The following is a 24,014-nucleotide window of genomic DNA, read 5'->3' on the forward strand; positions in this document are numbered from 1 at the left end:
GGGAGGGGGTCTTTACCTTGGATACTGGATAACAGGGTAGGGGCGGTAGGTACGGGGGGAGGGAGTCTTTACCTTGGATACTGGATAACAGGGTAGGGGAGGTACGGGGGGAGGGGGTCTTTACCTTAGATACTGGATAACAGGGTAGGTAGGTACGGGGGGGGAGGGGGTCTTTACCTTGGATACTGGATAACAGGGTAGGGGAGGTAGGTACGGGGGGAGGGGGTCTTTACCTTGGATACTGGATAACAGGGTAGGGGAGGTACGGGGGGAGGGGGTCTTTACCTTAGATACTGGATAACAGGGTAGGTAGGTACGGGGGGGGGGGGGGGGGTTCTTTACCTTGGATACTGGATAACAGGGTAGGTAGGTACGGGGAGGGGGTCTTTACCTTGAATACTGGATAACAGGGTAGGTAGGTACGGAGAGGGGGTCTTTACCTTGGATACTGGATAACAGGGTAGGTAGGTACGGGGAGGGGGTCTTTACCTTGGATACTGGATAACAGGGCAGGGGCGGTAGGTACGGGGGGAGGGGGTCTTTACCTTGGATACTGGATAACAGGGTAGGTAGGTACGGGGGGAGGGGGTCTTTACCTTAGATACTGGATAACAGGGTAGGTAGGTACGGGGGGAGGGGGTCTTTACCTTGGATACTGGATAACAGGGTAGGTAGGTACGGGGAGGGGGTCTTTACCTAGAATACTGGATAACAGGGTAGGTAGGTACGGGGAGGGGGTCTTTACCTTGGATACTGGATAACAGGGTAGGTAGGTACGGGGGGAGGGGGTCTTTACCTTGGATACTGGATAACAGGGCAGGGGCGGTAGGTACGGGGGGAGGGGGTCTTTGCCTTGGATACTGGATAACAGGGTAGGTAGGTACGGGGGGAGGGGGTCTTTACCTTAGATACTGGATAACAGGGTAGGTAGGTACGGGGGGAGGGGGTCTTTACCTTGGATACTGGATAACAGGGTAGGTAGGTACGGGGAGGGGGTCTTTACCTAGAATACTGGATAACAGGGTAGGTAGGTACGGGGAGGGGGTCTTTACCTTAGATACTGGATAACAGGGTAGGTAGGTACGGGGAGGGGGTCTTTACCTTAGATACTGGATAACAGGGTAGGTAGGTACGGGGGGAGGGGGTCTTTACCTTGGATACTGGATAACAGGGTAGGTAGGTACGGGGAGGGGGTCTTTACCTTGGATACTGGATAACAGGGTAGGTAGGTACGGGGAGGGGGTTCTTTACCTTAGATACTGGATAACAGGGTAGGTAGGTACGGGGGGAGGGGGTCTTTACCTTGGATACTGGATAACAGGGTAGGTAGGTACGGGGGGAGGGGGTCTTTACCTTGGATACTGGATAACAGGGTAGGGGAGGTAGGTATGGGGGGAGGGGATCTTTACCTTGGATACTGGATAACAGGGTAGGTAGGTACGGGGGGAGGGGGTCTTTACCTTGGATACTGGATAACAGGGTAGGTAGGTACGGGGGGAGGGGGTCTTTACCTTGGATACTGGATAACAGGGTAGGTAGGTACGGGGGGGGGGGGGGGGTCTTTACCTTGGATACTCTGAGCCTTTGCAGGGCTTTTTTCCTGAAGGGAAAGATCGGACCTCTGGGCCATGGTCCAACTTTCTCTTCATCTGCAAAACAAGAGGTGAAAGGAGAGAAAGGAGAAGAGATGTTAGGAGGCAGTAGAGCGAGACAGACACCACAGAGGTACACCCTCGTGTGCGTGCGCACGTTCCTCCGTTCTTGCACCCCTCTATAAGAAAATAATGACAGGGCCCAAAACTTTAAAAAAAACTCCCTGCAGCAACCTAGCATTTGGTGAAAGATGAGACCTGGCTCGAGTGTAAATGATAATTCCTGCCTCACTCTCCAGATTACTTCTCCTCAAAGACAGAAGATATGAGTCATCTCTGCCATTAACATTTGCAGGCTGTACTCCTGAGGAGAACGAAGCAGCGCCTCACTTTGAGAACAGGGAAAGAACGATTTTGTTGTTGAGTAACTGGTATTGCAAACAAACGCTGACTTGAATGCTTTTGAGGCTCACAGCAGGAAAGCACTGACTGTTTACTTCAGAAAATGATTTGAACACAACTGTCGTCCTTTTTGTGCACACGGCACAGATCCTCACAAGAATAAAACTAAATGCAGATAGTTCTCTTGCCTCGCCACGTGAACCAACCATTTCCACGTGAGCAAACGTACATTATGAGCAAGAAGCCGAAGGTTCCCAACTTATTCAGCCTATAGATAAAAAGACAAATAATTTTGAAGTTCCATTCATTCTCAATGCAGATGATGGAGCTGCATAACACAGGCTAGGCTGGCTCCAGCTGAGAGAAAGAACAGGGTGAGGTGTGGTAGAGGTTGGCTAAAACTGAAAGACATTATGATTTATTTTTTTATTAGGCTCCCCATTAGCCAACGCCAAATGAAAGGCAGGGCTGAGGTGTGGTAGTTATTTTTTTTAATTTTTTTTTACACTGATGAGCTTCACTCCAATAGGTTTGCATTCCATACTGAGAGCCTCTGACAGGCGTGGAGGATTCCAAAAAAGAGCGGGGGACGTGAACACACACTCACTGAAACAATCATTTGGGAGCAGCTATATGCTACAGGATGGGCAATGACTGCACCCTTCGCTAGAAAGAATACCTTGATTAGAATAGCTCGATTGGGTGGTTCAAGGGAAACAACACACACACACCACAACCTCTCCTGCCTCAGTGGGTGCATAGTTCGAGCCTGGATAATGAACATCATTGTACAGTGAGTCTCAAATTGATTTTTATGCACTTGGTGAATTGAATGCCCGGTTAGGAAGGAGCACTGGGGGGTTTCAAAAGACAAAGCCTCTTTCGTGTTGTGTTTGCTTTACTCCACTTTGGTAGTGTCTGTGACTGGTACATCATGACATAAACAGAGATTTAGCCTATTTTATATGGGACGTTCACCCAAATCGATGCAATGTCCACCACACACTGGACTATAATAACAGACCAAGAATACCTATTAACTATTCATATCACTGCACTCTGACCGTCGGGACTCACACATGCATGGAACACTAGCAAGATGCACTGAGAGACAGACAGAAACTACGCCAAGGACAAGTTCAGAATGCAAAATATTTAATTTGTTGCCAATTCTGGAGCCACAGAAAAATAGACAATATAGCCTAGCCTGCAATGTGGCTATAGAACTGCAATGAGGTCTGTATGGAGGGAGGCCTACTTTAAAAAATAAACTTTGCCTATACCTGGATAAAGTTTGACTGATAAACAATGATCGTTTAACTTCTACCCAACACCAGATTATTTGACAGCTGGGGATGTAGCCTAGTTGATTGGAGGACCAACCAACGATACTGATATCAAAGACTATTGATTATAGTTGAATTTCCACCAGATCATTTGGCACTGAGTGTGTGTGTGGTGGTCTAACTGAGCTGAGGGAAGTGGTTCTGGTTTCTCTTTCTTGTGAGGAGCTGGCTGGGTTTTGATTAGGGGCCCCGTAGTGGGATGGTTCACGGCGCGTTGACGAGACAGTCGGGTCAGATCAAGAAATGTTCAAATAAATGAAAGCCATCTCCCTGGGAGAGAGAGAGACAGGAGAGACAAATGAATCAGAATCATTGAGAAGAGATTTTGATGGGATGCACTGCAGAGAAGGCAATGAAAAGGGATTCTGGAAGAGAAATGGCAGATAAAAATTAAATAATTCTAGAATGACATTCCAAATGTTGGTGAAGAACAGAAGATTTATCATCAATGTGTTTTCCATCTAGTTGAAATGTTCTCTCTCAAGGAAGCGGTTGGGTTTTTATAAGATATTCTCTGCTTGTTAGGAGATTCATTCTCAACCCCAATCCCTTGTTCTCCAAGGAATGACCTCACTGCAATGGCAGTTCAAGTACTAGGGAGAGTTGGGGGGTGTGTGTGGGGTACAGGGGGTGGTGGCTGATGAGGGAATCTCCCAAGCGCAGGCGTTGAAAACACAGAGCGCAACCACCAGTCTCTTGTGTTTCAGCCGTGGGAAAAGGTAACCCAAGACGAGACGGAGAATGTTGTGTGTAGACAGCTACTAATCAGTCACTCTGTGTCTCACACCTCTGACCTGCCTAACTGTGAGAAGGAGGAGGAAGAGAGCTGGATAGAGAGATAAGGACATTTTGAAAAGCAGTGTGAGAGCGTGAGAGAGAATGAAAGCGAGAATGAAAGCGTACCTCATAAGATCTGAGGAAATCATTCTCTTATTATAAACTGGGTGGTGAATGAATGCCGATTGGCTGACAGCTGTGGGAAATCAGACCATATACCATGGGTATGACAAAACATGTATTTTTTACTGCTCTAAATACGTTAGTAACCAGTTTATAATAGACAAAAATTAAGATTTGCTCCCCGTCGGTCTGAAAAGACAGATAAACCAACTGTAATGTGTTATTACTCATTGGAATGTAGACCTTATGAAAATATTGCTAATTGGAATAATGTTCTCCATGCAGGCCACAGTTATTTAATTACCATGTCAAGCAGCCATGAAATCATTTCAAGATCTTCACTGGAGAAACAAATAGAATTGGGACATAACTAGAAAGAGATGGGGCACCCGTAACATCCATTTGCACAGAACATATAGCAAAGGGACCTATTGCTATAAAATAAATTAAAGTCAAACTGGATTTTCTATTAGGCTTTGAAAAAGCAGCCAGTCTCCCCCTCTGTGCCCGTGGGGGGTTAAAACAGACAATTCTTACAAGACAACACTGTGCACTACCTTCCCTACAGAGTAGAACAAGCTCCCTATAACAGCAGCTGAGTGGATGGCAGAGAAAGAGCATCTAGGCATGAAATTATACGACTCTGTAGAATAGCCGATTGAATGTGAGAGAATATGAAATGAGAGGAAGAGTCGGCGACTCACCGAGAATAATTTGCTACAACAGGAGCTCACAGTGAATGACAGAAAAATATAATTTGGGTATGAAATTATAGCCGCCTACTTGATACCTCTTGAAATGGAAATAATAAACAGAAAGGATTTAAAATATGATAATGAGCCTATCTGAATAGAGGTGGGAAACGCCTTGCCCGGCTGAACACAAACAGTCCACATTTTAATCCCACTAATTAAAAACCTGAAATGCATCCAAACCTCAGCAGCCCAGTCAATTTGACTAGCCGGCACTTTTCTCCTTGGATTTTGTGCAAATTATTTTGAAGTGATTACCCAATTTGTTTACATAATATGATCCACTATAAATCATCAACAGCTGCACGTTCCCTTTCGTAGTTTCGGGAGGACGTGCCGAAACTGTTTAACGGTAACCGATGGTGGACACGGACACAGGAGGTGTGGGACGTTCCGCTGCCCGGTAACAGACGTTATTCAGATTTTCCGGTGTGCTCAGTTCATACCGGTTGATTGCCTCTCATAGGGCTCGCTTTCCACACAGCCAAGATATTAAGCGGATCAGCAACCGCATTCGTCAATGTTATCCGCACTTGAAACCGTAATCGCTTTTAAGAGACGCTGTGATGTTGGTTGCAGCAAACGACTTGCGGTCTTTCAACCTCATCACCAAAGTATATGAAATATTCCACCACAATAAGCGTGCATTTCTGGATGACATACTATGAAGGATACAAATCTGTCATAAACTCTGTTTTGCCTTATACACAGCAGTCTGACACAGTGACCCATCATTTGTGCTTGAAGCCTCAAGGAAGTCTACAGTGTAAGGAATATAGTCTCTTCTTCAACAGGCAATTCAACAGATACAAATCAGATACCTGTAGGCTAACTATGCAGTGAGTCACTTGGCAACACAAGATGCCCACAACTGCATATGTAATAGCCTGATGCATAACACATAGGCAGACCAAGGAAAATATTTGGAATAGGAAACAGAATAGCTACAAGCTAACCTAAAAGCACTGATTAAAAATACAACATATTGCTCACTATAACCTGGAAATGGAGGTTATATTCTATGCGGAAATGGGAGGAAAATTCCATCCGCCATAAACACATCAAAAAACAAAGTATATAGTCCAATCATTCCTTCTGATGTTAGAGCACTCTATGCGGGTAAATAATGAAGCATTGTAGCCTATTGGTTAATATGCCGTGATGCAAAGGAACACACTGCTCACACGGTCAGTGTGACACGCAAGTGCAGTTAATTGATGGGCAGATAGACTGGGTCACCGCGTTTTAAACACCGGGCATAATCCATGGTAAAGGAATGAATGCTTATTGCTCAAATATTACAGTGGGAAAATGTGAAGCTACGACAGCAAACCTCACGTGTAATTATTATGCAATAGGCCTATGCATAAAACCCAATGTATTTCATAAGCAACATTTATTCTGTTGCCGACATCCCTGTACCCTGAATGTCATAACGAAAACCGATGTGCTCAGTATGAATCTCTGTCATTCTAAAATATTAATCAAATCGGCTATGATATGAGCCCCGCATCATTTCCCTGCTGTTCCCGTTCATCCTCTGCAGTGCCTGCCCATTCAATCTACTGATGTATACAGCGGCGCGTCATTTTCAGCCATTCGATTCGCAACTGGCAGAAAATTATTTCCCAGGCGCTCGGTCAATATGTCAATCATGCAACGATATGACAGCAAGATTGTGCGGCATGATGATGCATATAGACGTAGAAAGCCTACTCACTTTATAGAAAATCATCTTTAAAGTGCCGTAGAAACCCATGTTTGGTAATCCGGCTGTGGGTTCCTATTCCTTCACTGCGAATCGTTGAATCCCCAATATGTCAGAGTGGTAGAATCGCAGTGCAAAGGGGAGCAGGGCAGGGTGCTCGCGGGTAGATCCGTGACAATCTCTGATGTGGACATGCTCGAGCACGTCACCGAACGGGCGTGCGTGCTTGACGGTAGGTGTAGTAGATTTATCTGTATGGAATATAGCTCCGTCCGTGCCACACCGATTGATTTTTCTCAGTAACGATTCAAATACAGAACGATGAAGCTAGGCGGCTCTCACTACCGATTGCCCCACAGGACTGCACGAGCAAGGATAATGAGCAAGGAGAGAGGGATGATAAAAAAGGGGAAGTTGCAACTCGGGAGAAAGGGGAGGGCCATGCCCTCTTCAGAGCCTTTACAACGCTAGCTTCTGTGTAGAGCTCGGATTACATTTTCCCCGGCGGTGAGGAGCCGAATGGTGCAGTCCAACAATCAACAGTATGCGCAGCGCATCAATTATTGTTGCGAATACACAGCAGCCAGGCAGGAAAAGGGAGGGGAAATCACGGATGTGACTAGATGGCGTACAGCTACGACCGGAAGTGACTTTTCGTAGCAGGTTGAGAGAGGTGTTTCACTAACCTTAACCTAATTCTCCTAACCTGCCGTGTTAATTATTCCAACTTGCTGTGCAAATTCGTGTAAATTATCCTAACCTGCTATGAAAAAGTCACTTTCCGGTCATAGCTGTATACCACCTAGTCACCCCCCACCCCTCTCACTTGTTGCAGTCCACCCACACACCCCATGGTATGGCAGCAGTGGCACGCTAATGTTCTTTCCCCATCACTGGGCAGGAGGTATTTATCACAACTTGCTTTGAATAGGATATTCTGTATAATCAGTGCTCTGCTTAGGGCAGTCAGACACAAATTACACCCCGAAATGTGAGAAACTATATAAATATTAGAGGGAGAATGTGATATTGAATAAACAAAAAAAAAGTACTTTATTATGCATGGGCTGAAATATAAACGCATAACATTCATATATTATATTCCACACTTCATTTAGCCTGGGGATAAAGAGAAATCCATTATTCTCTAGTCGGCAGCGGTACACAATATGCACTTCAGGTGCAGGCACCTGATTTACACACGAAATGAACGCTAATTCCTTTTCAATATGGGCAAAAACAATGATGGGGCTTTGTTAACATAACTAGAACATAGGTGATGGCTTCACAACTGGGAAAGGGCTATCACATGCAAATTATACTGCTGTCGAGGGGAAATAAACAACTCTAAAACTACTGGTTTGGGTACAAAACAAAACAAAGTCACAGCTGAACAAACTAATAAATAATAATGGTTGAGGTGAATACACACACTTTATAGTATTTGTCACCACCGAGGTAAGAGGGATGATTTGCACAGGGCTATCCTGCTATCTGGTAAACAAATCCTGCACTGGCAGGTAGCCATCTCGGCAATTGTTATTCAAATAATGCCTTGTGTAGAAAATAAATAAACATGAAAAGCCCTTTCGTTTACGCTGATCAATTTGGACAAATGGGAAACTAGTCTGGGGATTTTGCATTAGGTCTGCAAACACCTGCAAGGTAAAAGCAATGAGCCTGCAGTCCTGCAATTCTCTGAACATGTTGAGACTTGTTCTCCATAGGGGCCGATTCACAAAAAAGCTGTTGCAGTGGCCATATTTCCTATTGAGAGTGTCATTGGCAACATGGGAGCTACGTTGTTTTATTATCTTGTTAGAACATCTCTTTAGACATCTGTCAGCACATTACTGGTGAAGGTTGATTAAAAAAAAAAAACTATCCATTTCCCTCTCATCAACACCTTGGAGATTCCCTGAAAACACACCACTTCGATTCAGCTACGACCAGAAGTTACTTTTTCATAGCAGGTTACGGGAACTTACGCAGCAGGTTAGGAGAATTAACGTAGCAGGTTAAGAGAATTAGGTTAAGGTTAAGAAACAGTTTTTTGTTATACTTTTGTTTTTATCCTGTGATTGTTGTGTAGTAAATATTTCTGGTTTTATTTTCATTGTTATTTATCAACGTTTTTTCCTGTGAAGCGCGTTGCATTCCTGTCTGAAATGTGCTATATAAATAAAGTTTGATTATGATTTGATTAGGGTTATCAAAAATACCCTAAACTGCTACGAAAAGTCACTTCCACGAGGGTTCCCGAGTGCACTGCAGTGCAAAAGGCGTCACTACAGACCCCGGTTTGATTCCAGGCTGTATCACAACCGGCCGTGATTGGGAGTCCCATAGGGCGACGGCCCAGCATCAGCCGGGTTAGGGTTTGGCTGGAGTAGGCCGTCACTGTAAATAAGAATTTGTTCTTAACTGACTTGTCAAGTTAAATAAAAACATCCCGTCGTAGATGTATTGAAGTGCTGTGTTTTTTTTAGGGAGTCTCCAACACCTTGAGTTCTTGCCCCTGTTCCACAGTCCACCTCCCTAACAGCCTCTGTATTAGTCAGTCAAGATGATAACCACACAGAGATAATGGAGGAGGATCACAGGAAGGCCCTGTTCACAGGTTACTGACTGGGAATCAGATTTACCAGCTCTAAAGGCCATTAAGACACTCGACACCTGTCATTATCCAATAATCTGGATTCAGGTTGGAAATCGGGGGTTTGGAGGGGAGAGGTGAGGAGAGGCACTTGTCGAATTGGTGAGACAAGAAAGAGAGGAGAGAAAATGTGCCAGTATCCCAAAACCATTTGAAGGAAATCGGAAAACTCATACAAGGCAGGCCATAGAGCAACTCCTTAGGAAAGCAAGCCACCTTGATAATCAGATGTTAGTTTAATAGAGATAGTAAACCATGTACACACACACACAGCTATTTATATTTTATGACAAGGACTTGCATGTATGATACAAACTACCTTTAAAGGGTACACTTGAGGCCTTTGAGAGAGGGGCCTCACTGCAGCCTCACCTGCTCCCCATGTAATCTAGTGTTGGAGGGGTTAAAGGTGGCAAGGTGCAGTATAACTAAGATGTCTGGAGCGCCCTGTGTGTGTGTGTGTGTGTGTGTGTCCCTTCTCCCTGCACTGAAATTCTTTCCTCGTTTGTTTTTGTTGCCACAGCAACACCAAGCAGCACACCGAGACGGTGTGTGTGTGTGTTGGGGCCTCTTGAGAACAAACCCCTCGCTGCCCAACTTTAACACAGTACGTTGGAATGCGTGGAACGTGAGAGCGGTGGCGCCCCAGCCTTTGAAGAGCCTGTGACCTCTGTTGCTCCCCTTCTGCCGCTCGGTAAAGCATTAACAGACAGCGGCGCTAGGCTCTTACCTCACAACACTTATCAAAACCTCTTAAAAACCCTCCCCACCCAGACATGGGGCTTACACAAATCAAATCAAAGTTTATTTGTCAAGTGCGCCGAATACAACAGGTGTAGACCTTACAGTGAAATTCTTTCTTACTTACAAAAAAAGGTGTTAGGTGACAATAGGTAAGTAAAGAAAGGCTATATACAGTAGCGAGGCTATAACAGTAGCGAGGCTACGCACAGACACCGTTTAGTCAGGCTGATTGAGGTAGTATATACACATGTAGATATTGTTAAAGTGAAAACGCATATATGATGAACAGAGAGTAGCAGTAGCATAAAAGAGGGGTTGGCGGGTGGGACACAATGCAGATAGCCCAGTTAGCCAATGTGCGGGAGCACTGGTTGGTCAGCCCAATTGAGGTAGTATGTACATGAATGTATCGTTAAAGTGACTATGCATATATGATAAACAGAGAGTAGCAGCAGTGTAAAAAGAGGGGTTGGGGAGGGGCACACAATGCAAATACTCCCGGTAACTATTTGGTTATCTGTTCAGGAGTCTTATGGCTTGGGGGTAAAAACTGTTGAGACGCCTTTTTGTGCTAGACTTGGCACTCCGGTACAGGTGTCCTCCGAAGTAAACTCATTTCAGACTGATATCTCAGCCTTGTCTGCGTTTTGTCTTCTCGTCCTTAAGTGATAGACCTCCGGGAGAGAGACGGACAGATCTCTTTCTCTATAGATATATCTAGATATAGATCTACCCATCTATCTATATATAGAGCGATATATAGAGACAGAGAGAGGAGCGAGAGCGAGAAGGATAATATATGATGAATGGTTCTCAGTGTTGGAATATATATTGGGAACTAGAATGGAGAATGTCGTAAAATTTCTATCTTGTAACAGCGCAGTGGTATGTCTGGAGGGCAAATGCAAATGCTCGATTCCCTTTATGTCTCTCCTCTCTCTCTCGTATGGGGCTTCCTACACAAACAGTAGGCTACAGCATGTGGATGTATGAATTTCTATGGCAGTGTTTCAGCCAACAGAATAGAAATTCGCTTATGAGTTCTTCAGGAAAAATTGAGCACCCATGACTGGTTTTTTTATGTACGTGATACTGCAGTATTTAAAAAAAGAAAAGGAACTGCAGAACTGATTTACGGAATTCATCATTCTTCATGAGGTTTCATTAAATAAAGGGTCAAAACTTAACCCTCTCTATAGGTGGATTAGATGGACTTGGACATTGAGCTTTTCAAAGGCAACAGATCGGTGGGAAAATACCCTGGCTCAAGCTATAGGAGAATGGCCTCCTTGATCAAATGTTTCAACGTGGGGCCTTGTTGAACTTGAAGCAGCAAATACGTCTTGGGCAGTGGTGCGTCGCTGAATAACCGCCGTGTCATTGTCCTGGCGGTGACAAAATAGGGGACCGTGGGCGGGGGGCCTTCGATCTCAATGGCCGCTCACCGAGAGAGCAATAGCAAGGGTGCAATTCCAACCAGACAGATGACATGCGATCGACGGACGACCACGGGGAGAGATGTGACAAATAGAACCTTGGACCATTGGTGCAGCATTCCATTCTGGGGATCATTATTCTGAATAATGACATCATCTGCCTGTGGCTGCTTGGGGCCATTAGCATAACAGCCTTTAGCCACCCACACAACTGCAACCCAAGAGTCCAGGCCTCTATTGGGGTCAGATCAACGAGGAAATTAAAGTGAGGAGGACTGACATCTCCTATTGTGACATCACGAGTGTTCCATGGGAAATGATATGGACAGAACAGAGGATAGAAGGGCAATGTCCATTACTGCCCATCACACGCTGTTAAGAGTCAAATAGTAACTTAACCTGGACCCAAGGTTGTTCTCAGGCTTAATATCTGGCTTCCTGAAAGTCTGGGAAGCCCATCGGAAATTCCAGAGACCAATAGTCTCCACTACAGTGAGTTTTGGAGAGGAGAAAGTGTATACAACTCTCTGCACTATGGAGAACAAAAGTTTAACTCCCCTTAGACAACCTACTGGCCAGGGTACGCACACACACACCCCCCCCCCCCCCCCCCCCCCAAGACACCAGGGGCGACCGGGTGTGCTATGGACCCGTGATAATAACACCATAAATTACTGTGACAAAACTAATCTGGAGCTTTATTAGTTGTTTATCCGCCATCAGGATCTAAAATTGGACTTTCTATTTCCCTGCTGAAAGCCATTGAAGGTCAGGCTTCACAATAACACCACAAGGCATTCCCACTTCCTGGAAGGAATACTTAATAAGTAAGTAAATAAGAAATCAAACCGCTGACTAAAGACTTTGATATTTTTCTGCCCCGGGGTTCAAGTGAGAAGAGAGACGTCGGACGTCACTGTGACATTTATCTAACCAACTGTGCCTCTCTTTGGATTACAACCGAGAGAAACGGAACTAAATCCCTGGCTGACAAAAAGGTCACCTGGATTATTTTCCTAATCAAAAGAAACCAGTGCTTTATCTATTAGCAGGAACCAGGTAGCAGGCTCGTGTTTAACTTCCAGCAGCATTGTAGGAAAAAGTATATCTGGGTGGTGGGCTCCTGCAGTTTATCAGTGGATGGGAGGCTAGAGGCTTCTTCCTGACCTCCCATCTGGAGCCTTCCCTTGTGGGGTTGGCCAGGCACGGCACCTCCCAGCTATGGAGGCCCAGCCAGATCTGAGAACAGCAACCATCGCTTACCTCGTATTTTCCCACGGACTACTGATATAGTGTATCACTGATCTGTGACCTGCCTTTAGAGAGGGACTTCAAATGAACATGGGGGAGGAGGAAGCTGTTGACCTTGTCGAGTAGAGCGAATAAATCAGACAGCAGGAAGTGTTGTGTCCTTTGTGGATGGGTTGAATTAACCCTTTGGCACTGAACTACAGCAAAGCCGACACGCACGCATACAGAGTTAGAAAGCCGAACACGAGTGCTCCCTCGGATTCTTCAAAGCCAGTCTTGACCTTTACCCATCGTCAATTAATAGAGATCTTCTGCTAGCTACGAACGGCGGCTATAAACAAGATCAGTCAGAGCATGACTTATGTACCAGACAGCCACGCAGGAAAACAATGTCAGGGGTTGATAATGTTTCTGGGCGCATTTATATAACATCGTTATATGATTTAGGTGCAGGCCTGTACCATGAACAGGGAACTTACTGACACTGCCACTCTAATAACGCAGTTAACGTGAATAATACCCCTATGTCCCATCCCTACTGTGTTGCGGTTTAGCATGTTTTGCATTTACCTCATCAATATTCCACATGGACATGAACACGGAGAGAAGAGGGTTACAGAACTGGCAGCCATAAGCCAGGTGAAACTTGGCCTGCGCGGGTGTCAACATTTACAGAGGAACGGATAAACCCCCTTTAATTATTCAAAAGTGCCACTCCACAGCCCAGATTAGGCAGAACGAGCCAAATTGCAAAAAAGCAGCGGTGGTTTGCTGGCTGTTGGCTCGGTGTCTGGATGAGCTAGTTGGAGAAGGAGGAGGAGGAGGAGTGTGAGGAGCCCAACTGTGTCTGGGTTACCTTTGACCTTCCTGGGTCTCTGGGTTCTGCCCAGTGCTCAATAGGGGACCATAGCTCCACCTCCCTTTTCACATATTTTTCAGATCTCAACCTCTCCTAACCACAGTCCCACAACACCCCACCTCTCCTATCCACAGTCCCACAACACCCCACCTCTCCCAACACAGGAACAGGCCTCTATGGGGAACTATTGCCCTCTCCTAATAGGATCAGAAAGAGCAGGCTATTCAATCCAGACCTCTGCAAATTACAGATATGAAGCAGGAAGCCAGACTCTGTTGCGCTCCATCTTTCTGTTGTCAACATGCGGGAATGGGGAAATAGGCATGTAAATTGGTCACCCCCCCACCACCAAGGCATTTACTTTAATTTGGAGAATAATTTATAAAGCCAGTATCTCGGCGTGTAGTAAAATGCCATGGGAGAATGCAGATGGGCTGGCCATGTCCATATTATCAAGCTTCAGCATCTCAATAAACGGTGACCTTTAAATGCAGAGTGGTGTGTGGGTGTGAAGCACTTTGCCAATATGTGGGACTGTTCATTGAGTTATGAATGCGTGGCCGTGGCTCTGTACATCCGGAGCGCACACAACACACACACACTGAGTATCTCCCACCCACGCTCGCGCTTCAGCAGATGTCACTTTCTCCTTTAAAAATAGCTCCAAATTACACCCCTGCTGCTCCCCTAACAATACCCAAGGACTAATAGGCATTCTCCTAGACCCTGCACTGGAAGGGGCAAGCCAGGGAAGAAGAGGAGGAGGAGGAAGAGGAGATGCCAGGGTAAAGGAATCTCACTAGAACACACAGCATGTTTCTCATGTACAGTTTTCTAGAAAAAGCCACAACTACACCATACCGGAGCCAACTCCATACTACAAAACATCCCTCTCAAAAAGAGAAGATACAGGGTCCGAACCGGAGCAAAATCTATTCTCTGAGATGTAATTGGAGTGGATGGAGCAGCTGGCAACTTTGGGTTTGGGATCTCAGAAAAGCTCGAGAGTGGGATAGTTTTCTCCAGAGCAGAGGAAAAAGAAAGACCTAGGACTCAAAAGCTGAGGCTAGTGGAGAAGACACGAAACTGAACGAGGACGGAGAAGCAATTTGGAGCAGAGGGTGAGGTAGCCGTTGTTTTTCACTTTGCGGTCTTTTTGAAGATTACGGCGTGATGAATCAGAAAGACAGGTGAGCCTGAAGGACGGTGTAACATGGAAGGAATGCAGGTGGAGGATCCAGGAACGTCTTGACGTGTTTAGCTGAGCTACGACCAGCAACAACAGCTCTTTGTACCAGAAAACCCATTGTACTTGCAGTCCGGAAACATTGCTACATTTCAATACCGCTGTTCTCCCATACTTGACAGTTTACCTACCCAATGTCCTAAATGCCATCTCCACAGCAACCAACTACAAATAGAGGAGTCAAAGTCAAACACATAAACAAGGGTCTCATGATAAGAAGGATAAGAAGGAGGTCAATATGAAAGAAGCGGCCATTTTTAACCTCTGTCCAATTACCAGAGACTCGGGGGACAACGCTTGATCTTGTTTAGATGTTGGCCATTGGCTTAGCCTTTGAAAAGTACAGGCTCTTTGTCTAAATGGAATTTGAGGAATTAGACTTATCTATAACAGGCTAACAGCAGGAGTGAGTGATAGTGTTGTGATGAGTCAGGTGGTAAAAATGCTGCCACACACACACACACACACACACACACACACACACACACACACACACACACACACACACACAGCCATGTCTTGTGTTCAAAGTGAGAGACATAAATGGAATTTGTTTTGGGTGGTTTGTCAGTGGAATGTGACTGACGCAACTCAACAGCAATGCAACCTGGTCCGAGTAGTTGAGGAATGCCCCTAACCACAGCCATGTTTGAAATATTCTCCTCCACTCCTGAGTATGCAAGTACAGTATATTAACATGACAGTGTATGCTTGTGTAAGGAAGCATGTGTGTGTGTTTGTCAGTCAGTCAGTGAGAGGGTATGTGTGTCGTGAGAGTTTATGCATGAATGCGTGTGTGTGTACTGTAGCTGAACCTGAAGCAGTAATCTGCTAGAGTGTGTGTACGTGTGAACGTTTGGTGGGTTTTAACACATGCTTCCTGATAGCAGAATCCTGCCGTCTTTCTGCATGACTGGCTGAGCCAGCAGTGGTGTGGAAGAGCATCCTCCCGTTCTGGGAACACACTCGTCACACTTCCTCGGTTAACCCGGTTAGCATCACCACACATGAACGCAGACACACACACACACACACTCGGTGGTCTGCCCTTCAGGTGCGTCGCTCCCTTACACAGTACGCAATCCTCCCTTTTTCCACACGTCTAAACAGACTCAAGTAGTCACCATATCTCCTGAGGAGAAGCTAGGTAGAACCCAAAAACATCTCTATGTTGAGAGCACCGGGGTCTGTATCCATGCTGCCTGTAGCCTAGCGGTTAGAGAGTTGAGTCAGCAACCGACGGGCAGACAGTTTGAATCACGGGTACGACAGAAAGAAATCTGTCGGGAAGTGAGCCGGTATTAAATCCTAGATGCCTTCACCTGCCTTTGTGCCCTTGCGCCCAGTGTGGAATCTCTCCAAAAGCGGTACGTATCTTTGGTAGGGGTTGGGTTTAAAGCAGAGGTCACATTTCTGACTGCCCAATAGTGACGTTAATCATATTTAGAGTGGCCGGCCAGACCTTGCAGGTCTTTCACCACCTCCACTATCCATCCTCTGCCCTGCAGCTGCAGTGCTACAGTATTACAGTACTACAGTCAGCTAACACTCTCCTAGAGTATTCTAGCCCAACACTACAGCTATAATATTACAGTACTACAGTCAGCTAACACTCTGCTAGAGTATTCCAGCCCAACACTACACTACAGCTATAATATTACAGTACTACAGTCAGCTAACACTCTGCTAGAGTATTCCAGCCCAACACTACACTACAGCTATAATATTACAGTACTACAGTCAGCTAACACTCTGCTAGAGTATTCCAGCCCAACACTACACTACAGCTATAATATTACAGTACTACAGTCAGCTAACACTCTGCTAGAGTATTCCAGCCCAACACTACAGCTATAATATTACAGTACTACAGTCAGCTAACACTCTGCTGGAGTATTCCAGCCCACCACTACAGCTATAATATTACAGTACTACAGTCAGCTAACACTCTGCTAGAGTATTCCAGCCCAACACTACAGCTATAATATTACAGTACTACAGTCAGCTAACACTCTGCTAGAGTATTCCAGCCCAACACTACAGCTATAATATTACAGTACTACAGTCAGCTAACACTCTGCTAGAGTATTCCAGCCCAACACTACACTACAGCTATAATATTACAGTACTACAGTCAGCTAACACTCTGCTAGAGTATTCCAGCCCAACACTACACTACAGCTATAATATTACAGTACTACAGTCAGCTAACACTCTGCTAGAGTATTCCAGCCCAACACTACACTACAGCTATAATATTACAGTACTACAGTCAGCTAACACTCTGCTAGAGTATTCCAGCCCAACACTACACTACAGCTATAATATTACAGTACTACAGTCAGCTAACACTCTGCTAGAGTATTCCAGCCCAACACTACAGCTATAATATTACAGTACTACAGTCAGCTAACACTCTGCTAGAGTATTCCAGCCCACCACTACAGCTATAATATTACAGTACTACAGTCAGCTAACACTCTGCTAGAGTATTCCAGCCCAACACTACACTACAGCTATAATATTACAGTACTACAGTCAGCTAACACTCTGCTAGAGTATTCCAGCCCAACACTACACTACAGCTATAATATTACAGTACTACAGTCAGCTAACACTCTGCTAGAGTATTCCAGCCCACCACTACAGCTATAATATTACAGTACTACAGTCAGCTAACACTCTCCTAGAGTATTCCAGCCCAACACTACACTACAGCTATAATATTACAGTACTACAGTCAGCTAACACTCTCCTAGAGTATTCCAGCCCAACACTACACTACAGCTATAATATTACAGTACTACAGTCAGCTAACACTCTGCTAGAGTATTCCAGCCCACTACACTACAGCTATAATATTACAGTACTACAGTCAGCTAACACTCTGCTAGAGTATTCCAGCCAACACTACACTACAGCTATAATATTACAGTACTACAGTCAGCTAACACTCTCCTAGAGTATTCCAGCCCGGCACTACAGCTATAATATTACAGTACTACAGTCAGCTAACACTCTCCTAGAGTATTCCAGCCCAACACTACACTACAGCTATAATATTACAGTACTACAGTCAGCTAACACTCTGCTAGAGTATTCCAGCCCGGCACTACAGCTATAATATTACAGTACTAAAGTCAGCTAACACTCTGCTAGAGTATTCCAGCCCGGCACTACAGCTATAATATTACAGTACTACAGTCAGCTAACACTCTGCTAGAGTATTCCAGCCCGCCAGTACACTACAGCTATAATATTACAGTACTACAGTCAGCTAACACTCTGCTAGAGTATTCCAGCCCGGCACTACAGCTATAATATTACAGTACTACAGTCAGCTAACACTCTGCTAGAGTATTCCAGCCCGGCACTACAGCTATAATATTACAGTACTACAGTCAGCTAACACGCTGCTAGAGTATTCCAGCCCAACACTACAGCTATAATATTACAGTACTACAGTCTCTATGCTCCAAACACTTACCCCTTTAATGGACAAATAATAGTGTGATAGTGTTTCAGTTTGGTTCAAATTGCCCAGAGACGGCTGTGTGGCTTCCAAAACTTTAATGGATTCATTTCATAAACAGATACATTTTACAAGCACAACAAACACTGGTCCATCGTTTAGGAGGCATGAGCTGAGGTGTGTGTGTGTGTGTGTGTGTGTGTGTGTGTGTGTGTGTGTGTGTGTGTGTGAGGGGGGTGACTTGCTTGACTCAACAGCCTGAGGCAAACAGAGTGCCACTAGGGGAGGAAGTGTGTGTAAACAGCAGCATTGACACGGCTCAATGGCCTGCCGTGTGTCATGGGACTCTCCTCATGTATCATGTTTAAGTCTACAGAGAGGAGAGGTTAGATTAGGGAGGACAGAAGGTCGCAGTGAACGCACAACATATTGGTTTAATATGAGGAAGCAGAAATAACACACAAGTGTGGGTACACAAATGTCTAGGTAAGTGTGTTGGTTGGGAAATAAACTCAGTCTCAGTAAATAAAATGGTTGAGCATTGTGTGTGTTTATACAGAAATGGTTGAGTAGGCTATATGTGCAGTGAAACAGTCTCCTTTCTTTGAGAGTAAGGCCGCTTGTATAGGAGAAGGGCAAGCGCTCTACAGTCCTATTAACCAACTGAACTGAGACAGTTGAGGGCAGGGATGGCTGGGAGGGAGGGATGGCTGGGAGGGAGGGATGGCTGGGAGGGAGGGATGGCTGGGAGGGAGGTTGAGATTGAGGCCTTGAGAGAGGTGAGGTGTCTTGCTGGGATTCAGAGTGCTGGATGTGAGAGTAGAGGGTCAGAGTTGGGGCTGTTACGGTGACTAGGCTTCTCCAAAACGGCATTCCTAATATTAAGAACATTGCTTCGCTTTACAACAGGATTATAGTAGGCTTGTCACGATACCAACATTTTACAAACACGATACCAGGCCAAGTATGACCATACCGATTTAGTATCGGGATACCAATGTGGGAAAATAAAAACATTTATCAGTGGCTTAGCATCCTGTTCGGCCCGGTTTGGTTTGTGAAATGATATAAAATGTGTGAAAATTCTGATAGAAAGACCAAAAAAAGGAACCTCCGGTAATATGGGTCATATTTTTAAAGTTTAGGTTAGAGAAGATTATTTTGCTGTAAAGCAACAAGCATGCCTGTCGCGAAGCAGTGCTCCATTTACCCTCTCTGACACTCAGAGGCTGCAGGACAGTCAACTTGCAAAGTCTACTCAGACTGGTCAGTGCGCTTGGTTATAACAGGCGATGAAATTATACAATTTCGAGCTTTATGAGCTGCTCCAATGTAATAAATGTACAAATCAGGGTCTGGATCCCGGCTCGCCATCACAGCTAAATTCTATTTTTTAAAAACTGATGGAGGAATAGACGCTTTGAAGAGAGAACGGAGAGAAGCAGGTGAGTGAAGGCTGGTAGGGGATGAGGCTGGCTGATCACAGCTGCCACACCTGATATGCGCATGAAAGTGAAGTGGATATTATTGGACAAGTGCAGACAAGAGACTGGGGGGCTGTTAACAATTTATAAACAAAATTGACTTTATAAACATTTTATAACGGTCGCCAGGAGGTCCTTGAGATCAGCAGGGCTGAAAACTCAGTAGTATCATATGTAACGGTACTATGGGGTTCTAAAATGTTGGTATCATGACGTTTTGGTACCTGGCTGGCATGAAAACGAAAAAAAGGAAAAGCGTCCTCCATTCGTTATTTAAGTGCACAGATGACATTTGTTTTCCCCCTGCCCCTGTTCAGTCCGGTGCAACTCATTTCACAAATATACTAACTAATATATGTAAATACAAGACTAAATGAAGAACAGTCTGATGCGTGACAATATCACTTGGGAATGCTGCCCAGCGTGTGCAGTAAGGCAAGAAACAGCGCCTGCCTTTTTTTTGTGCAGAGTTTTTCAAATCATAGTTGCCCACATGTAGCCTGGCCCATAGGCCTATATGTTTAGATAAGGTTTGTATCAACTAAAATGGCCAAATAACTCCAAACAGAACCTACAGAGCCTAGTGACACGCGTTCTTAGAGACCCAGTCACTGCGTAATCGCATGTGAAAACAGAGTTTTGACTGACCACTTCTGAAAAAGAGGATCCCAGCTTTCTCATGCTGCTATATCTATTTATTGCTAAAGTCCACAGCCATATGGCAGAGCCAGATCAGGACCTGACATCAGGACAACTCAGTGTGCTATTCTGTTCTTCTGAAATAGACCACATTTTCTTCATATCATGATTATTCACACCTGTAAAATAAATAAGGATGTGTCGGCTATATTACATGGACTTAGTGGACTGTTTGAAAATGTAGATGCTCCAAAAGGTGTGAATCAGTGACTTGTAGGCCAAGCGTGGGAAGCTACGGGATGCTAAACGGGTTTATGTTCATTAATGGTCACTTACCGTGAGACCAGCAGTTATTTGCATGACAATCACCTGCTGACAAAATTTTAGGACCGCTAGGTCAGAGTCAGTTCATTTGAGAGAGGGTAGATAGAGGGCCCTGCAGAATGTGTACAGTGTGTGTGTGTGTTGCACACATTGTGTACACAGACACACACACACACCTGTGAAGTCCTCTGAGACCAGATAGACCAGGGATGGGCAACTCCATTCCTCAGGGCCAGAGTGGTGACACCCTCCCCCACATCCCTGGCTGATTCAACTACACTGCATTCTAAACTGAAGACCAAGATTAGTTGAATATTGGAGTCAGGTGTGTTAACTGGGGCAAAACTGTGGCACCAATCAGCCCCCCCGAGGACTGGTGTTGCCCGTCCCTGAAATAGAGCAAGCAGCAAGAGGAAAGTGGCAGACTGCAGGGGAAAATATTAGTGATGTGTGTGTTAGTGGGAAAAGGGGACAAAGGGAGAGAGAGAGAGAAAGAGCATTGCTGACATGTCACCCAGGCAACAAAACCTAGCAGAGAGTTCTCTTATGACTATAAAAAGCCCTTGGCTATAGTCACCACAGCACAGATCGAGCACCACTCAGAGAAACCGGTTACTACCCACAGAGAGAGATAGAGATAGAGAGATAGAGAGAGAGAGAGAGAGAGAGAGAGAGAGAGAGAGAGAGAGAAACACTGGTTACTACCCATGGGCAGAGAGAGAGAGGAGGGAGCGCTAGATAGAGAAGAGAGGCCATGCTCCAACGCTCCATGCTGTCAGTCCTGCTTGGAGTCTAAGGGAAGCAGAGATTTGTGATTGGCAGGTAGAGAGACTGGAGTTAAACCTGAAGCAGAGGTAATGTGACCAGCCTGGTGGAGGTGAACACTGCCCTGAAATAGACACCGGTAAGGAGCAGACTGGAGATGCCAAGCAACATATGGGAGAGAGGAGAAACCTTGATAGTAGCTGCTACAGCTACTGTCAAGTAGCTACCAGTTAGTAAAGTCACAGATACTAGACCTTGACAGTAAGATGAAAACGACAAGAAAGAACGTTGAAGGATTGTTACACCCACAGAAACGTTGACTTGAAATGGAAATTCACATTCTAGCATAGTCTATTTCTATGGTTATTGCAACTGTCTCTGTTGGTGGTTCCCTCTTGCTTTCCAGAGCTGAAAGGGCAGACCAGACGTTAACAGTTACAAACCTGGGGTGTATTCAAAATGGCGCCCTATTCCCTATATAGTGCACTACTTTTGACCAGAGCCCTAGTTGAAAGTAGTGCACTATGACGCAGCCCTGGACTGAGACAGTGCAGAGGCAGACCCCAGCTGCTGCATGGGGAGAACCTCACATGCCTGTGTGGGGTCTGGATTTAGGATATCCTGTTGAAGAGGGCCAAGGGCTGAGGTGAAGAGGATTCTCCTCCCCTCTTCCTCTTTGTCACTCCCCCTCTCTCCTTTTTGTCAGCAGTGAAAAGGTCAGCGTTAGACAACCCCTTGCTATTCTCCCCCTCTCAGTTCCTCCTTTTAGTACAGCAGTGGAGAGACAACCATCTTGCTTTCCCTCCATTTCTTCTTGCAAGAAACTTTTACGTAGCTCATTAATTTCTTTGCACATCTCAATTTGGGAGAATAAATGCCGGCCCACCGGAAGGACATTTTTCCAATTAAGCCGCTTAGATAACTGCTGTGTTTTAATGTAGTTATCGGAAATTACACCGGGCACAACAGCGACTTTAATAATGTGTCTTTCATTATCATGAGGAAGGGGATGAGTTCTTTCTGTCCTTCAGAACAAGTTTCCAACTGGGCCTCAATTAATGCTGTAGATAAACACCAGAAAAACCTGTTTCTAACATTGAAAAAGTTAACAAGGCTGAAATTCTCATGCAGTTAATGCGGAGCATGAGTCAGCGTTTGAGTCAGAGTCTTGGTGGAGAAAGCGCTGGGACAGGGCTGGTTGGGTAGGCCTCGCAGGTCGAGAGGGGCTGCTGAAGGGCTCAGGAGGTGGGACAGGGCTGGTTGGGTAGGCCTCGCAGGTCGAGAGGGGCTGCTGAAGGGCTCAGGAGGTGGGACAGGGCTGGTTGGGTAGGCCTCGCAGGTCGAGAGGGGCTGCTGAAGGGCTCAGGAGGTGGGACAGGGCTGGTTGGGTAGGCCTCGCAGGTCGAGAGGGGCTGCTGAAGGGCTCAGGAGGTGGGACAGGGCTGGTTGGGTAGGCCTCGCAGGTCGAGAGGGACTGCTGAAGGGCTCAGGAGGTGGGACAAGGCTGGTTGGGTAGGCCTCGCAGGTCGAGAGGGGTTGCTGAAGGGCTCAGGTGGGACAGGGCTGGTTGGGTAGGCCTCGCAGGTCGAGAGGGGCTGCTGAAGGGGCTCAGGAGGTGGGACAGGGCTGGTTGGGTAGGCCTCGCAGGTCGAGAGGGGCTGCTGAAGGGGCTCAGGAGGTGGGACAGGGCTGGTTGGGTAGGCCTCGCAGGTCGAGAGGGGCTGCTGAAGGGCTCAGGAGGTGGGACAGGGCTGGTTGGGTAGGCCTCGCAGGCGAGAGGGGCTGCTGAAGGGCAGGTGGGACAGGGCTGGTTGGGTAGGCCTCGCAGGTCGGGGCTGCTGAAGGGCTCAGGAGGTGGGACAGGGCTGGTTGGGTAGGCCTCGCAGGTCGAGAGGGGCTGCTGAAGGGGCTCAGGAGGTGGGACAGGGCTGGTTGGGTAGGCCTCGCAGGTCGAGAGGGGCTGCTGAAGGGCTCAGGAGGTGGGACAAGGCTGGTTGGGTAGGCCTCGCAGGTCGAGAGGGGCTGCTGAAGGGGCTCAGGAGGTGGGACAGGGCTGGTTGGGTAGGCCTCGCAGGTCGAGAGGGGCTGCTGAAGGGCTCAGGAGGTGGGACAAGGCTGGTTGGGTAGGCCTCACAGGTCGAGAGGGGCTGCTGAAGGGCTCAGGAGGTGGGACAAGGCTGGTTGGGTAGGCCTCGCAGGTCGAGAGGGGCTGCTGAAGGGCTCAGGAGGTGGGACAGGGCTGGTTGGGTAGGCCTCGCAGGTCGAGAGGGGCTGCTGAAGGGCTCAGGAGGTGGGACAGGGCAGGTATGGTAGGCCTCGCAGGTCCAGAATGGCTGAACGAGGCCCTCAAGGACAAGCCTGAGGCGGGGAGGGCGGGGCTGCAGTGCGGCAAACAGGGCTACACAACAACCCCTTGTATTATTGAGAATGGCAATCTG

The 24,014-nt window shown here is 46.3% G+C and overlaps 1 protein-coding gene across 5 annotated transcripts in view; it reads right to left on the bottom strand.

Moving 5' to 3' along the window:
- Positions 1 to 24,014, bottom strand: part of LOC139374720 (F-box/WD repeat-containing protein 7-like) — a 208,402-nt gene that overhangs the window by 33,810 nt on the left and 150,578 nt on the right. For 4 of the 5 annotated variants that reach the window (XM_071115831.1, XM_071115832.1, XM_071115833.1 and 1 more), the window contains one exon: positions 1,567 to 1,649. In XM_071115831.1, the coding sequence (XP_070971932.1) occupies positions 1,567 to 1,649 (83 nt within the window). Of the gene's footprint in view, positions 1 to 1,566; positions 1,650 to 6,712; positions 6,884 to 24,014 lie in introns of those variants that run through there. The other variant, XM_071115834.1, reaches the window with a different exon arrangement.

The sequence above is a fragment of the Oncorhynchus clarkii genome, chromosome 19 (assembly GCF_045791955.1).
Source record: "Oncorhynchus clarkii lewisi isolate Uvic-CL-2024 chromosome 19, UVic_Ocla_1.0, whole genome shotgun sequence".
Lineage (NCBI taxonomy): Eukaryota > Metazoa > Chordata > Actinopteri > Salmoniformes > Salmonidae > Oncorhynchus > Oncorhynchus clarkii.